The sequence below is a fragment of the Anopheles coluzzii genome, chromosome 3 (genome assembly GCF_943734685.1).
Source record: "Anopheles coluzzii chromosome 3, AcolN3, whole genome shotgun sequence".
Lineage (NCBI taxonomy): Eukaryota > Metazoa > Arthropoda > Insecta > Diptera > Culicidae > Anopheles > Anopheles coluzzii.
In genome coordinates, this window is record NC_064671.1 from 83,157,793 (window position 1) to 83,175,622 (window position 17,830).

Sequence of the window (17,830 nt, forward strand, 5' to 3'; positions counted from 1 at the left end):
GCTCTTTTAGGGACATTAACGCAAATATTTGCCAGTTGAGCTATTGCATCGATATCACCTGTTAACAGTTACGAGTTGTTGAAGTTAAAAGTGTATAATTAACGTTTTGTACTTAATTTTCTATTTAGATTTTCAATTTGTTTCAACTGTGGAAATAAAAACATTTTATATTTTTTTATAGTTTGTTAACAACAAATAATATTACCCAAAACATGATGGTAAAACAAATCAGTCGTCACATGAATTATAAAGACTTCACTAGCCATTTTGTTCTACAATATTGCTGACACAAGTAATATTGTTTCATACTGATCATCACGGGCGGTCGCGTGGTACAGTTGTCAACTCGAACGACTCAATAACATGCCCGTCATGGGTTCAAGCCTAGAATTGACCCATCCCCTCCTAGCAAGGATTTACTATCCGGCTGCGTGGTAATGAATAAAATCTCGAAATCCTGTATTGTATAGGCCGGCATGTCTATGTAGGACGTTACGCCAAATATAAGAAGAAGAACTGATCATAATAAGAATATAAGCGCAAATTTAAACAATCTTTATACAACTATTGTGTAAAAAACTCAATTTGATTTTAACTTTTTTTGTCTCCAGACATGGAACTAATGCCAAGAGCGATGCCAAGATTTTGTTTAGATGGTTTTATTGGATTTCAGAAAACACGAAACGTTTCATGTTTTGTTTTGGCACAATTTCTCAACGCAAGCACTATAAATAAAACAAACCAATTAATGAAATGTTTTATGGCTTTTGTCAAACATTTGAACCTTCCCCATTAGTGGTTTTGCTTTTGCCAATGCAATAAAAGAAAAGTCAATTCAAACATTCGTGATCTACTTTGACCCCACGGAACTCCCCATTTCGCTGTATTGAAAATCGTAATGTTTGGTATATATTTCCTTTTTTTCCTTTCCGACAAGTTGATTAACAGTAATCAAAACTAGACAAAATGGCAATAAAAATAAACGCATCAAAATCATATTTTACTCGGGCTCGGGCGGCAGTCGGATATTTTATGAAGCAATGAAAAGAAGCTCCCTCAGCATTCGTTCCCTTTCTTAAGAATTTCCTTAAAGCATCTCCCACCAAGCCTTCAATTAGCAAGACACGCACACACACATACACACACAGTTCGATGAAATTGAAACACATAAAAGCACAAGAACGGTTTTCGTGCGTGCATTCCTACCAATCGAAAATGGAACCATTTAAAGCACCGACACGCTGGGACCACACCTGTGACCTACCAGATAGAGCGCGTTTTCCTTCTTGTTGTTCTTGTTGTTGTTTCATGTTGAAATAAACAACGGCCAAATACATTCAAGACAAAAAAAAAACATAAATAAAAAGAAAAACAAAACCTTTCTTTTCGCCAACTCCACCGCGAGACACGTCCTGCTGCGTAGTAAATCGGTTACCCGTACCGTATTTATGTCCTGCCTCCTTCCGCACCATTTCCATCCCAACCGTCCTGTGAGGCCTTCCTTCCCCACACAGCACACGATCGAACCACGAGAACCAGTGCCAGTTTTTCCAGCATAAAACTTTATGGATTTCAATCAAAAACCTATAAAAAAAAAGCGAACGCGAGCGCGCGCGGGCTTGGAAAATCGGCTCCAAATACCGAAGGCTTTTGTTGGCCGTTGGTGGTCGGTTGTTGTTTTTCTCCTTTCCTTCTGTGGGGAGGGAGTGGCGAGCTTTGGAGCAGGGTGTTGTACCATTGTTCGCCACCGGAAATGTGTATGTTTTTCGGGCGCTTATTTATAAACATTTGCACAGGACCAGTCACTAGGCACTGGCAGAAACATACAAATTCACCCCAAGGTTTTCCCAGGGCCGGGGACGCCACCGATTGGTGTTTCTCGTGTGTGGTGATATTTCCGCTGGTTGTTGGCTGCTGCTACTGCTGCTGCCTTTGGTATCAATATTTTTACGACTTTTGTTATTTGCTTTGTTTTTTGTTGTTGTGGCTGTTTCCTTTCTTTCCTTAGGTTGAGGGGGGAAAAAACGAACCAGACAACGGCACGAACGACCTTACTACCATGTTGGACATGTTTAAAGGTTCATTTCGGTTACGGCTGGCGATTGGCCAAACATAACCAAGCGAAGGTGGAGGGAAGTGAGGAGGCTGGAGGGAACCCACTGGGCAATAAATAAATTTCTTGGTTATTGTTTTTTAATAGAGCTTCCGCGGGTTCTGCCCAATAACTTGACCCACTCTGCGGTACGTTTTCATGACCCGCTTTTCTTTCTGCTTGCTTTTCCTTTCCGTTTTCAGGGATTTTCCTTTCCCAGCCAGGTTGGGTATCCGCTCGAGTCGAACCAGGCCCGCTTCTACCTGATGGAGACGCACTACAGCCTGACCGCGAACGAGTACAGCTGGCCGCCGAAACCGAAGGCAATGGTGGACAATTCCGGCCTGCGGCTGTTCTACACCAGCACGCTGCGCAGCCAGGACGCCGGCGTGCTGTCGGTCGGGATGGACCCGAACTGGCGGCACATCATACCGCCCGGCCAGGAGCACGTCGTGTCCGAGGGCCACTGCGTCGGGGAGTGCACGCAGCGCGCCTTCCCGCGGGACGGTGTGAACATCTTTGCGGTGATGATGCGGACGCACCAGATCGGGCGGCAGATCAAGCTGCGCCAGATACGGCACCGGGAGGAGCTGCTGCCGATAGCGCACGATCGTAACACGGACTGGAACTATCAGGAGTATCGGCGGCTGTCGGCGCCGGTGCGAGTGCTGCCCGGTGATCGGCTGATTGCGGAATGCATTTACGACAGTTCGGCCCGGGCTGCCATCACGCTCGGTGGGTTGACGACGCGGGAGGAGACGTGTCTGGTGCTGGCGCTCTACTACCCGCGGCAGAAGGAGCTGACCACGTGCCATTCGCTGCCGAGCTTACCCACCGTCATAAACTCGCTCGGCATCAATGAGCTAGTGCCGTAAGTGTCCATTCACGTGCGTTTAGTAATGTATTTGTGTAGCAAACTAACAGGAAGAAATCGTGTTCTTTTACTTGCAGCGGATCGAACCCGGTACGGATTGCATCGCCACCGGAGCTGTCCGGCATGACGCTCGAGACGCGCCTGATCTCGTACGACTGGCGGAACAACTTCCGCAGCTTTCAGTACGTCACCAGGCGCGGCTCGTTTAAGCCGCTGTGCTGGAGCGCCAAGAATCAGCCCATGCCGGTAAGTGCTTTGGTATCATAGAATGGTTTGACCGTTTCTTTCGGATAGAATCAGTGAATAGGGTTTTTTGAGGCATTCTAAGGAGCTAATAGATCTAGGACTAATAAATAATTAATTGACAGTACCTACTACACATACTTTATTATAAAAAAAATCAACCGCGTCAAGACGGCGTCAAGACGATGAAAGAGAGAGTTGGAAGATCATTTTTAAATGATTTAATCGAGTGGTCTTATACAACATACACTTAGCACAATTTAAACTTTCAGACGTGGAAAATAATTATTCGCTTAAGCAATATTGTGGCCTCCTGAAATTTAGACTTTTGAATTTTTACTATCATAGTGTCCTCATGCGTGAATTACCATTTAATGTAGCCAACAGAATTGGGAAGAAAATAGTATTTATAAAAATGGTTGATAATCATGTACGCTTATGATAACCTACTCTTTGATATGTCATTGAATCCTAGTTTTTGCTCGCTTTTTTGTCGGAGAGTCAGCAATTTTTTACATGTTTGATCAAACTGCCAACTAAAGTATCTGTTCAACAGATTTCTTAGCCATCTTCACGGTCGTATTGTGCACAAAAAAAATCTCTGTCAGATTAGTTTGAGCATGGCACCTTCTTTTCGTTTGCCAGATGCTGTGATCACTTCAATGCTGGTAATTTAACGAAATCAATAACATCGATTTTCGGTTTATTTGCGAGTGACACCTCTTTTCTGATAAATACTACTCGAAACTGAATTATAATTTAAACGAAATCCCAAAAAACAATAAACAGAAATCTGTGTCTGCGTGGTGGTGCTATTCTGAGTTTGGGGTTTTATGGAAAATCCAGCATTCCAGCAAAATCAAAAAACATTGCATCAATAGATCGAATTAATGTGGTTGAAAGATTTAAATATTCTGATCTTAAAACAACTAGTTCGTAAAATTCGTAAAACATTGAAAAAGAAACATCATGGAAGTGCTATTTTTAACTTGTGCTATCTAGCAATGATATCCAATAGAAAATTCTTCATTCTATTACTACGGGTAGTTTTGAACTGGAATTAAATCTTAGTCCAGAGTAAATCGCAACTATTCCTGGTGCTTCAGTAGTTACTCCATTTTGGTTAGATTAAAGTAAATGATGTCAAGCATTTCTTCTCAAATTTTCATTAATAAATATCATGCGTGCATGAGAAATATTTCATCTTCATATTAAAATATTAAACACTCTACTAGAAAATCAAATAAATTGAACACCAGAAAAATAAACTACAAAACAAGCCTTTGCAATTTATCCATTGTAGGCAAAGTAAAAGCCTAATTCAATGGTCGCTTGATTGCTATTTATTCTGCACGATAACGTTAGCTTTTAATCGCATTATGCTTCCCTTCCTAACAAATAGATCGTTTCAATCAATGCAAGAATTCCACAGCGCTCAAAAACCACCAGGAATTAGTATACGAGAGTAAGCGATTTCGGAAAACATCCCTGGCTCCTTTCTTATCCGGCATTTTCTGGCCGAGGCCTGAAACGCATTCTGGTTCGGTTGAGCCGGGCACTTCACCCCCCCCCCCCCTCCCTCCCTCCCCATTGAAAGCTCAACCCAGGCAGCACAAATTTGATTTAAATAAATGAAATATATACGGTGCACGGTAGAATCCTTCCGGTATTGGGTGCTGCATGGGACTAACCCTCCCCGGACACTGCACGCAGAGCTTCATGCAAAATTTATACCATTCTACCGCACCACCACGGCCGTATACCACCACCTTCTTCGATGTGCTGTGCGGCTTTGTGCTGCCTAACGGGTGCACATTCCGGTACAAACCGAAGCCGACGCCCGATTGGAAGTGCAACATAGTCTTGCCGAAGAGCGAGAGCCCCCTTTGTATGCAAAGAAGAGGATTTCGAGAGCGAAATACTGGCGCTTGTGGATGGATGTACTTCCGGCTTTCTTGGAAGCGTTCGAGCAGCGTGACCGGCTGACTGGGACTGGGAGGCATTGCCGGACTGCAAATAAATTTTATTGATAAGCACCCAGCTGGCAGTCGATGAATGTTGCACCGGCCTTTCGCTCACTGAATCCCCGATGCAGAATTTATCGGCCGACGTTGAGTTATTGCCCGTACACACTCACGTACACGCCCGGGGTTCCGGGATGCTGGTCGCCGTTCGGCCCCATGGAAGGCCACACTGCCGTGCTATATCACTGGCAAGGAATGTGCAAGGAACCCCTTCGGGATGGCAATTATTAGCTATAAAATAGCACACATATTCAAGTTGAAGAGATAGAGATAGAGAGAGAGAGAGAGAGAAAAAGAGAGTGAGAAAGAGAGAGAGAGAGCAAGCAGGAAAGCGAGTTGGCTCAATCCCCCTGGTTTAAGCTTGACTGTGGGCATATTCTCTACACCCGAATTGATACCGTAATAGTATTAAGTGTTATGCATAAATCCGTTCATTACAGTTTGCATTTCCTATTCTTCATCCTTTTCTTTTTCCTTCTTCTTCTTCTTCTTCTTCTTGTTCTTCTTCACACCAATCCTACAGGGCACGGAAAATCTCGAAGGATTTGCGCCGAACATCACGAAATCGTACAAGCTGATCCGCTCGTGCAGCTTCGTCGGCAGCACGAACGTCGCGAACGTGCTGTTCCAGAACCGGAACCGGTACGTGACGGAGTCGGAAACGAGCGTCGATCGGGCGGCGGCGGCCGGCAGCGACGACGACGACGACGACGACATCGACAGCAACAACGTGATAGAGGGTGCCGCCCGCAGCAAGGTGTCCCGCAGCTCCGTCACCGAGTCGATGGGGCTGAGCGGCGGTCCGGCCACGTTCCGTCCGCTCGGTGCCGCGCCGAACATGTTTGCGTTTCTGCTGTTCATCATCTTCCTGTACTCGTTCCGGATAGCGCACCGGGTGTGAACCGGCGGCTCAATCTACTAAGCGGCAAGAGGAGAAGCATACAATAATAAGTAGACAACCAATTTGCAGCTGAGATGCATCCAACTCACCAAAGAGTCCTAGATTCGACCGTTCGGCCGTTCGTTCGATGAACGATTGTAATGAAACGTACTGTACATACGGGATGTAAATGTTTGTAAGTGTGTGTGTAAGTGTGTCTTTTATTTGGGGGCGAGGAAAAGAAATGAACGTTTTTCTCAACACCTAAAGGGTTGAAGAGAAACTGTACCGCTAAGCAATGAATATTCGGGGTTACCTTGCATTCCACCAGGTGGAAGGACTAATTGTTTCTTTCTCATTTTTTATCGTTTAACTGCAAGTAGAAAATAAATGTTGTAAAAAAGAGATACGTACAGTTTCGCCCAGCCGAACATGAAAGTGATGAAAAGGGAAGGAAAAGAGGCGAAAGTGTTGGTGAAACATATGGAAAAAACTACTGGAAAGCAGAACCCATGAAAGTAACATAGAAGAAATCTAATCCGTGTCAAAACATATACAACTGATACACGTAGAGAGAAGGAAAAAGCAGAGAAAATATCTGTCTTCTCTTGCTAATGTCACCTATTTTTCGACTTGTACATAAGCGCTTTGCCATATAGCGTGTCTGTTTTTGTGTTTTTGTATATAGTACATTTTGTAAAAAAGAGTAACAAGAAACTAAAATCGGTAGTAGATCTGAACGTTTGAAGAGAAATCATAAAAAATGAAAAATCATAGCAAGAAAAAGAGAAAAAAGATCCAAAAAAATCTCGTACACTCGGTAGCAACAATGGTGCAACATTACAATAGATGTCAACGTGGTAGCGTATTTTTGGTAGTGAAGAACCGAAAGCCGGTCATCGAAAGAAAATATAAATTGAAGAAGCAAAATAAAATATGAAAAAAAACATTCAAAAATTACTTCACCTCGAAAACATGTGAAAGAAATGCGTGTCTGTACACACAATTCCTAAAGGCGGCTCATTGCTCCGATACTATGCGTCCCGGTACGAGCGAGCGGTAGTGTAAGTGCCGCGCCTCCCTATTTTCTAGCACTAGATAATCCTTCCCAAGAAGTAGCTCGATTATTTGCTGTCCATCACGCTGCTACCTTGTTTTTGGCAACGTTTCGTTTGTTACTTACCACCACTGTTGTGAATAAACATTAATGCAAATGTTTAAATGATGTGAAACTTTTGTAACTTTGCGAAGCGGTTGTGGCAGAAGCTGAATGGCATCTCAATCCTATCCCCGAACTACCTGACTCCAATACCTTGCGATACCTTTCACTCTTAGTATGTCCTGCTCCGGTGCGTTGTGCGTCTACTGATCAGCACCTACTAGTAAGCATCTGTGTAAGGAAAACTGTTTAGAAGGAAAACGAGAAACGAAAGCCGTCCTTTCTCCTGCCCGACAGGTGGGAACGAAGTGGCTTTCGTTAGGTTTCGACATTTATCTGTTTGATTTTTGCAACACTGCAAACACTACTAGCTGCTACTGCGCTGCTGTTACTCATGTGAAACTTTAAAGAAAAGGGTGCAGAGTATATAAAGATAGAGTTGGATGGGAATGGTGTATTATTTTGACTTTTTGCTAACCTCTCGACCATTCAATTTGTCATTTTGTGAAATATCTATTATTCGTGCATTCTATTTTAACCTTTTTTCTCTTTAAACAAGAGCAATTTGGTTTACTTTTCGCCCAAAATCATTTCACCCTTAGGTCAGCGCTAGTAAGCTCGCGAGAGACAATCATAAATAAAAACTAATCGCTCAACTTTATAGTGAACGCAGTACATTAACCTGAGCGGTATGTGTGTGGAGGTTTTATAGTGGAAAGGAAATATCATAAGCAGGAAGCAACGCTGCAACGTAAACGAATGGAACAGGGCTGGCTGAATGGTGATGTGCTTTTCTTTTTTTCTAATTCTAAAAGAATTCTTTCTTTTTTCTTAATTTATTTAATTTTACTTTCTTCTTTTGCATTATTTATATGCAAATTAAAAAAAAATTGCAATGTATTTTATCAATTCTTTTCCATGTTATTTTCACGTAATGCTAACTTTAATATTATATTGTAACGTTTTGTGTTTTAGTTTGCTGCTATGATGCTTGAAATGTTTTTTGTGTGTTTTGTTTCATTCATTTTATTGTGTTTCATTTCACTTTTTTCATTATTTTGTGTCTCATTGAAAAGAGCTTTGAATTGATGTTTTTATCTTGTTTGTCTTCGTCTGGGATGGCATCTGTTGTCGATTCATACAATTCTTTATTCTTTCATTCCCGTTTTGTTAGTTTTGGCTATTTAGTATGACATTGAAATCCATCTCCTGTGTTCTTATTCTATCCATTTGTGCGTTTCTTTTATTTAATTATGTTGGAAAGATAACATTTTAATTCGACTATTATATTTTGTGTCTCGATGAAAAAGCAAAAAAAAAGAAATAAAAATACAATGAGTAAAACATACTACACAACTCTAGAGAGGAACCCTTTTTACATGTGATAAGGTGCAGAGAAATAATCGTAAAAAGTGGAGTAAAACAGTAGCATGATCGTTTTGCGTTTCATAATAACAGTAGCAAACAGTAGTATATATGGTAGTGATCGAAAACGAAAACAGCCAACCTTTGACATAATGTAAAGCACTTTTCTTTGCACTGCGAAAGCAATCCTTCAACTCGATGCCGCAGGTAATGTTTGTAAATAGGAAACAACTGTAGGAAAACTGATGCTCGCTTTGTAATTGCACTTAGTATGGAAGCTGAACTTTGCTCCTTTTTTCTGTCATGTACCTCCAACACTGTGAAACCACGTTTCAGGCACCTACCTGTGCAGCTGCTTGGCACCTGCCGGTCTGCTCTCTTTGCTTTTCGTTTCAACCTTCCCTTTTCTTTCATCTGTCGTCAACGCTTCTTGGCGGACTTTTCACACTTGATTTCCAGTGAACTTGTGTCTCCCACCGATGACGTTGAGACGAGATGAGTGCGTGTATGTGTGTGTGAAGCATTAGGCGGTTTAGTATTTATTCGATACCACTCATCTAATTAATAAAGAAAATGGAACGAAATAAGTCTGTCCCTGGAATGAAACGACGAAGGAAGATACTGATGAGAGAATACAAGAATGAAATTTGCTTCAAGTGAAAGAGAAGCAGAAAAAAATTGTCTAACAGAGAAGCAACTTAAGGCACACTAAAACACACCAAGAAGCTAGTACATTGTGGAAGAGAATTAACAGTAATGAAAATGGAAAAAAAATTGATAACTTTGAATCATAATTTCATATTGATAATGAAAACACAACAGAGACAAGAACTAGATTAAATGAAGTGAATAATACATGAACAGTGGAATAAATGGTAGAAAAGTCATTGAAATGGCAAATAACATCCAATCAAACTGTTTCCTGTAAGAAAACAAAAGAACAATATTTGCAAAAAACAGATAACCCAAACCGAACGAGATGTTTGATCAGTTTGACTGTTTTTAAACGCTGCTTCGTAGCAGACGAAATATTAGGAGCAAGTGTAATGATTAAACGATTTTTGATCGGTTAACCGAACCGCTCGAAAGGTGCTCTCGAAAACATGGCGGTGTAGTGTGCGTTAAGACGACAAAAATATTATAGCAAACTTACTTTACCACATTCCCCCTTATCTTCGTAGTGTCGTAATGTTGTGACAGCAAAAACAGCTTCAGCTACCCCCCAAAAAAAACGCATTTCTTGGTGTAAGGAAAAAATCGATTTAGAACATAAAGAAGAAAAGTAGACAACAAATCATTTTAATTCAACGGCTAGAAATGCTCACTCAGTTTTTCACCTTGGAAAAGCAAGGAATAATTATTTTTGAAGCTGGACGCAAGATTGACGGGATGGCAGGAACATACCGGATGGGGAAAGGAATATAAATTGTGTAAATTAAAACCTTTGCTAAAACAAAATGAACCCAAAATGACGAGTGAAAACCGCGGGCGCACAGGCCCAGCCAGCACTAAAATTGTGAGCTCGAAATATTCCCACTGGAAGCATTATTATTTGTTTTAAGCTTTAGTTTTACTCTTCTCACACCCTCTCGAACGGTGGTGATGAGCGGAGCAGTGATCGGTGAAGTTAAATAATACAAACAGAAACGTGGATAAAGCAATATGAAATGAAATAAATTTAGATATCGAAAGTGAAACCAGATGTGTGCCGTGTTTTATTGGTATATGTCATTGGAGATCCGAAATTATGAAGAAAATCCTAAAACTAGCAGTTAAACATTTAATTGAATTAAATAAAAACTGGTTTTAGAAGCCTCTGAACTATTTGAAAGCTTCTAAATTATGTTAAAAGCCCCCTAAAGGTAAGTATAAGTAACTCAACTACTTAAAGTTCAATTGTGCCTCAATCTTCACGAATAAAGAGAATACAATATTTTCTGTAGCAAGCCCTAATTTTGAAGCATTATCTTTATTGTATTGTTTTAATACGACCGTCATTGGTTCAAGCCCCTAATGGACCATGTCCCCATACTTAGGATTGAGTATCCTGCTATGGGTAATCAATAAGTCACTGAAATACAGGCCCATTAGTGGTACAGGCTGGTCTTGACCGACAACGGATGTTAAACGAAAGAAGCAGACGAAGAAGAAGAAGAAGAATAAGAAGAAGAAGAAGAAGAAGAAGAAGAAGAAGAATAAGAAGAAGAAGAAGAAGAAGAAGAAGAAGAAGAAGAAGAAGAAGAAGAAGAAGAAGAAGAAGAAGAAGAAGAAGAAGAAGAAGAAGAAGAAGAAGAAGAAGAAGAAGACGAAGAAGAAGAATTCACTTAGTGTTTTGTTATCTTTGTTATTATTTCGAGTTGTTGTAGTTGAAATCTTTTTATTTAAAAGAAACCATCCTAATAGGCCGTATTGCTTGAATGTAGCTGACCTTTGTATCGCTTTGCAACCCCTATCAATGACATATTTAAGATTAAAAAATATTGTTCCTTTCTTCTTAAGGAGACTTTAGGGCAATCAACTTTGCTTACAATCAGCATACGTTTACATACGTTTTAAAACTCAAATCGTTTACGACACTTTCCAAAAGTTTTTTGTAAGTAGCAACTCACAATAAATGCTTCCAGTTTGCAGCCAATTCGAAATGAAACTTGTAGTCTAGTAAATCAGCAAACAATTAGGCTTTGACACCAGTAACGAATAAAAGCATTATTTATTTCTTCATTCTTCGCTTGCTTCAAACATTGCTAGCTCTAGACATTGTGTACGGACCTGTTCTACATCCCATCAACTTTGCACTATTGTAACTTTATATTACTAAAACAAACCATTTCCCCGATTTCCTCCTTTTCACTTTCACCCAGCAAAACCGCCGAAAAACTCATCTCCACCACTTTACGTCCCGTTTTTCAGACGCAATTAGAAAGTTGGTGTTTTCTGTCAAAGATTGCAAAGTTTTACAAAGCTCATTGTCGGTCTAGGTAGTGTGTCAAAGCCAACCCGCCCTTGCTCCATTCTGTGTTCTATTCTATTGCGCTATTTCGTATGCCAAAAAGCAACAAAAACACTTGCCCCCGGAAATGAGTAGTCTGCTCTGAAGGAGAATGACACTTTTCCCTCTGGTGGCGAAAAACGCTGAACCAAACACTAAGCCTCATTGGGTGGGCAGGAGTACGGAGGAAGGTTTTTACAAGAAGTAGTCCCGCGAGCAGCATATCCCCTTGCCAAGCCCTAATCTAATTGTCTCCTCGAGTGGCAGCAGCAGCACTAGCAGCATTAGCAGAAAACATAAAGCACTTGGGTGCCCTTTGGAGGAACGCGAAAAACTGCAAACCCACTCCAGGATCATTACTCTTCATTTTACATTCTTGAAGGAACTTTTCGGGCAGCATTCGCGGTGCTTTCCATTAGGTGAAAGACGTTTGCTGACTGCTGGTTACCGTCTCAGCCTCTGCCTTAACGCCCTGCCCCCGCGTACGTCCGCATTGTGCTCGCCAAAAACTCATTAATTCACCTTGGTCACGAGGAAAAACGCATCGTTTCCTGGGGTCGTGGTGGCTCTGGCTCGTGCGGTATAAGCGGCGATTTTCACTTCATCTTCAGTCTTGGCAGTCTCGGTAGTGGGAAGCGTACCATCGTCTCTCGTGACGCATTCTGCGACAAAACAGCGTCAAAATGGGAAAATGTGATTTGTTAATTCATCAAAATGTCACACGCCACGAGCCTGCCAGGCCGACGGTGCTACTCCCGGCAAGTGATTTGATGGGACGGACTAATCATCGTGCTTCGGTGGTTGTTCTTCAGCAAGGTTCTCAAGGCGCTTTCACTTGTTCAGCATTAAATTTTCCAACTTTCGTTCTGTGTGTGGGCTGAGTGTTTCTTGAAAATGCAATTTTCGCCACATTTCGTACCGTTTTTCTTACCTCCGCTAAACGAATCCATTCAAATCCCAGTTGCTTTCTGTGATTAATCTTTGAACTCACGCTCGGCAGTCAATTGAGAACGTTGCGAATTTAAAGCTTCTTTTCATGTAGCTAAATTAATTTTCCTTTTTTTATGCATTGAAGCTCAGCATTTCAAATCCATTCCATTCGCTTTCCTTCACAAAGATTTGTGTGGTTTTGTGTTGAAGAAAAAATGTAAAAAAGCCAGCCTTTCTTCAGCATCTTGCGAGCATGATCCCTCGAACTCGTTACCGGATATTGTAACGTTTCGGCGAATGAATATGATTTTCGATAACGGATGCGAATCGGGGTTTCCTTCCATCTTTCGTTGCAGATGGAGCGGAGCCGGGCTTTTCACAAAAATCGACTGTCGGTGCAATCAACTGCACTTGCACTTCCGCACCCGGGTTTGGGTGCATACTCTCGCGAGCGAATGCCATGTGTGTGTGTGTGCGTTGGCTCAAAAGGAACTCCCGCATTCACTTCATGCTAACGAAGGCAGCATGGAGGAGGCAAACGCTTTATCGTGATTCAAAGAAGTTCGCTAGCTGAGGAAAATGGGAAAATCATTCAGTGGGAAATATTAAGTCACCCGAACTTCCCTTTTACTGCAGGGCGTATAGTGGTCTTTTGTGATGTAGCAAGGCAAGGGTGAGCAGTGTTTGGAGCCTAGGTCGTGGTTTCTGAAAGCATGGATTGGTAAGAATGCTTCCTTCTAGCAGCTCGCAAGCTCGTCAATACTTCCGCGTTTGAGATGTTTGATCGAGCTAGGCATGAAGCACTTTCTGATGGATGAATGCAAATGCAAATTATTACTGCTTCATGTGGCAAGTGTCAGAGGTCGTTAGGTACGCGGTTAAGAGATGGAGAATGGGTAGGCTCTGCTTAAACCTTATCAAAGCGGAGTGTCTTTTAGAGCGAATGATCGGCATCTAGTTTTCATATCGTGTTGATTGGTTTCAGGATGATACTAAACGTACCAAGATTAAATACAGTTTGAATGATTTGCAAAAGGCTTTACCGGTAATGGAAATTCAATATTGATTTTTCAATTTAGGTGAATACCGCAAAATAATCTCAATAAAATAATTCATGATGAAGTCAAATGAAAATAATCCAGTTTAAATACAGATAATTCGAGCTGTTGGTTGTTGAAGCAATTACTTCAATTTGGACTCCATTTCTACTTTAAAAGAAAATGAGCTACGCATTCTGTTCATTCTAATCAACTCATCAGGTTAGACGCAATGGTACATATTGATAAATAAATGTTTCTCATTTAAACAGCAGAGTCTGTTACGAAAGTCTCATTTACACCCGTATGGCCCAGGCATATAAAACCTCGCCCCAAAAAGGAGTCCCCTAATAAAAGCACAATAATTACAGAACCTTGAAATGGCACACAGAATCAACCACAATAAGCCCACTGGCAACTGGTAATTGCAAAACATAAAAAAAACCCAAAAGCAACCACACAAAAGCGCATACATCAATGCTTGCTTTCGGGGTGCGCATCGATGAATATCATAATCTTTTGCCACGATCGAACACAAAGCCGGGACAGAAAGCGCTCAATGCACCGTGGTAGTCACAACTGACAAAAAGCATCGAAATGTGGCATTGAAGCATTCCATGGCTTACAATTTGTTCATTTTTTTCTCTTTCTTTCGAAGGTAATCATTTCGATTATGATAACTCCCGAAGCGTACTGAGTAGGTATTGATCGGACGAGAAGGATCGAATAAAAGAATTCGCTTCTCTTCCTTATCTCTTTCTTTCCTACCATTCTTTCCATATCTTGGTACGCTCTTTTCAAAGTTACAGTTAATAGCAACATTTCATTTGTTCGCTTTTCAAAGCATTGCATTGGGTGTGTGTGTGTTGTACCTTTTTGGTGCTTCAATCTAGCGATTTCATTTGCTTGCGCTTTATTCATTCTGATGCTTCCTGAGGGAAGCAGTAACTGAAGGGTTTTGCATTGTTTGGCGCTGCAGTTCCAATGAGTTCTTACCTTCAATATTGGCTTTAGAGGAATGAAATGATTGATTATTTCGCATGTCATTTGCTTTTTTATTGATGCATGTTTTTCGTTTAAAATTTTCATTCTTTTGATCTATATTACACATGATTTTTATTCGTTTTTTTCGTTCATTTATAGATCACAGCTTTTATTTGTTTTTTTTTTAATTCTTACTTTGTTCTAATGATTATTTATATCTTAAACCAGAACTTTTATTGTATTTTGTTTATTGTTATTCTTTGAATTTGTGCTATGCATATATGTTTTTAGTTTTTTGTCTACTTATTTTATTAGTTTCATATTTTTATGTTTATTTTTAAGTTTATTGGATTTCATTCGTATTACTTTGATGATCTTTTAATATTTTTAATATTAGTGTTGCTCAAATAATTCTTATTACCACACTACTATCTTTCATCATTATACAACTTTTTTTTCTCCTTTTCAATACCAATATTCCATCAAATTACCATTTGCTCTCGTGCGTCTCTGCCACCTTCCACCGTCGGCATGCAAATAATGAATCCTTCATCACACATCAAACGACCGGTGGATCATTTTAATATTTCATCCCAGCCCTTCGCTCGCCACGGTTTCGTAGAATAAAGAGAACGCTCAAACGAACGAAGTTTATTATTGAGCCCCGAAACCGCAGCAGGATGCAGCTCACGCAGCACCGAGGAGCGAAACCCCTTTTTTTGCATCCGATCTCTCACTTACTTGCAGTCGGTAGCCTATCGAACGCCCACCGGGAACCGTCTCCACCGTCCCATTCCCGGCACCCGCGTCCACACGCAGAAAGACACGAAAGAAACGCGCGAATTGATTACAGCATAATCTCCGATGCTGACGGCACTGCTGCTGCCGTTGCTGTTGCGCTGCGGTAGCAAAGACGAAATCAAAGAAAGTTAACTCATAACGCAGGATGGTGGAAAGCTCCAGCGGGGGTGCGTGGCCAGGAACGGGGCGAATGTAAATATTAATAACAAAAATGATAAAAGCGAATACAAGCCATTATTTCTTCACCACGGATCCACGCCACGGCGACCTGCTCCCGCAAAGCCGAAGACAAACGCGTTCCAGCCACGGAATCGCGGTCACTCGCTACCCCGTGGTCAGGCGATTTTGCCTGGCGGTTGCTGGGGACGGTTGCGTGATTCTGCCCCTGCCCGGCACCACACGGAGATGACACGGAAGCAACGGAGCGAATCATCGACAATAATCCCCCAAACCAGAATCGTAACGCGCCCGATCGTTCTCGTATTGATGGTATTAATAAATTTAGAATATATTAATGTCATATCGATTAGATGAGAGGGGTATTTGCGTGGCTTCTGTGTGTGTGTGTGTGTGTGTGTGCGCCTGAGAGTAAAGGCAATGGCAGTAATGCGGTGATAAAGCGAAAATTCCTCCACCGGGAACTGGTCTAGGTCATAGCGCAGGGACACGCGGGGATTTGTCAGTCCAGTTTTCCAGAACAACTTTCTTAAGCCTGCTCGGTGTACATTAGGCTCGGCAAAAAGTTGAATGACTCTAATAAAAACTTAATTTTAATCGGTCTTTTGACGCAGTGTTTGCTGTTGTCTCTGCCTTTATTAAATTATTAGTAAATTTGGAAAAAGGGATGGAAGAGCAAATAAAAGAAGAAAATTATCATTAATTATTACAAACTACATCAATATTATTGTAATTAAAGCAATGTAGACCCCATAAGAAACTACTTGAATAAAAATCAGCTTGTTAAATGATTCTTAACACGTTTTATTGTTAAACAGTTCTTTTTTGTTATTTGTCTTGAATGTATTTACTACTTATTAATTTTTAGTGTATTTTGACTTATTTAATTCATTTGTTTTGTTTCTAATTTTTCTCCTATTTTTGTTTTTTTTTTGTTTTCTTATGACTTCTAATGGAGTTTTTCATTAATGTTTCATTTCTCTCGTTTGTGCATTTTCTAATTTTTCTTATAAATATTTTTTTTATAATTTAATTTGTTTATACTGTTTGCTTCCTTTTAATAATGAAAGGCATTTAAAGCATGAATAAATTCGTTATTTTTTATGTTATTTTTCATGTTGGATTTTTTACAACAATTTTGATTGAAGATATTCGTTTGGCTAAATTAACGGACCTTAACATCAATCTAAAATTTTCTTGGGTTAATTTACCTACTTTATCTTCTGTTAGCTATTTTCATGGAATAATTCTGATCTTCCCCAGCATACTCCTCTCCATGGAAGGATTTTTTACGAAAAAAGCTCAGCAAATTGAAGAAAAAGCGCACATCTTCCGATCAACTGGACGTGATCATTCCGTGCAGAGCGCTGTTCGATTTGTAATATTTCTTTTCAATAAATATAAAATTAATCCTACCTAACTACCGGTTTTTTTGCAGGTCTTTCTTTCTCTTTCTCTTTCTCTTTTTCTTTCTCTTTCTCTTTCTCTCTCTCTCTCTCTCTCTCTCTTTCTCGCTCTCTCTGTCTCACTGGTGTTCACGTTTCAGCGCAGGATCGGCCAGGCTTTACTGTTTTAATGCGCCTCACCACGACCATGACCATCGAATGTTGTCGTGTTTGGTGCCGTGAACCGACCGGGGAAAGATTCCCAGCCCGGATCCCGAGCCCGCACCCAAGCCTTATTATGTTCGTGTTGTCGTGGGTTCGGTCTGTCTATTTGTGAATGTTTTATTACCGCAGCAAAATGGTCCACCGGCGCGAAACAGTTTGCGTGCCCGGCCGGTGGACGGAGCAAGGCATGGAGCCACGGAGCAACCTTTCGCATACGCGGATTCGATCGATGAAAGGCGCCACAAAAATCTGAGCATTGGAGTGACGGGTGAAGTTCGGGTGGGAGTTTGCGGCGGAGGTTAAGCTTGGCAGATAGCTTTAATGTTGTTCGATGATTTAGTTTTACGGGCGATATAAACGAATCGGTGAGTGAAGAAACTCGGAGGGATAGCAGTAGCGCGGTACGGATTATGGACGAATTTCCATCCGTAGCTAATTTGATTTCCGTCCTCTCCTCGCCTCTCGCTTCTTCAGCCTTTCACGCTCAAGCGTCAGTGAAGATCGGTCAAGTCGAAGCGGTCTGCGATGCTGACTAAGACGGCAAACAACAACTTTGATTTTCAAATCCCTGCCCCGGCCAGACACATTGTTACACATTCCGGCGGATCCCGCAGAAGCACATTTCCATGTCGTACCTTGCGCGAAGTTCAAGGGTGCGGCTGATT

The 17,830-nt window shown here is 41.2% G+C and overlaps 1 protein-coding gene across 1 annotated transcript in view; it reads left to right on the forward strand.

Annotated features, from left to right (window-relative positions):
- The window catches only part of LOC120958170 (MOXD1 homolog 2-like), a 67,627-nt gene extending 60,743 nt beyond the window's left edge, over positions 1–6,884 (forward strand). Inside the window, exons 5-7 of the mRNA XM_040380772.2 lie at positions 2,296–2,963; positions 3,044–3,212; positions 5,757–6,884. Coding sequence (XP_040236706.1) covers positions 2,296–2,963; positions 3,044–3,212; positions 5,757–6,134 — 1,215 coding nt within the window. The 3' untranslated portion in view covers positions 6,135–6,884. The remainder of the gene's footprint in view (positions 1–2,295; positions 2,964–3,043; positions 3,213–5,756) is intronic.
- The last annotated feature ends 10,946 nt before the right edge of the window (positions 6,885–17,830 follow it).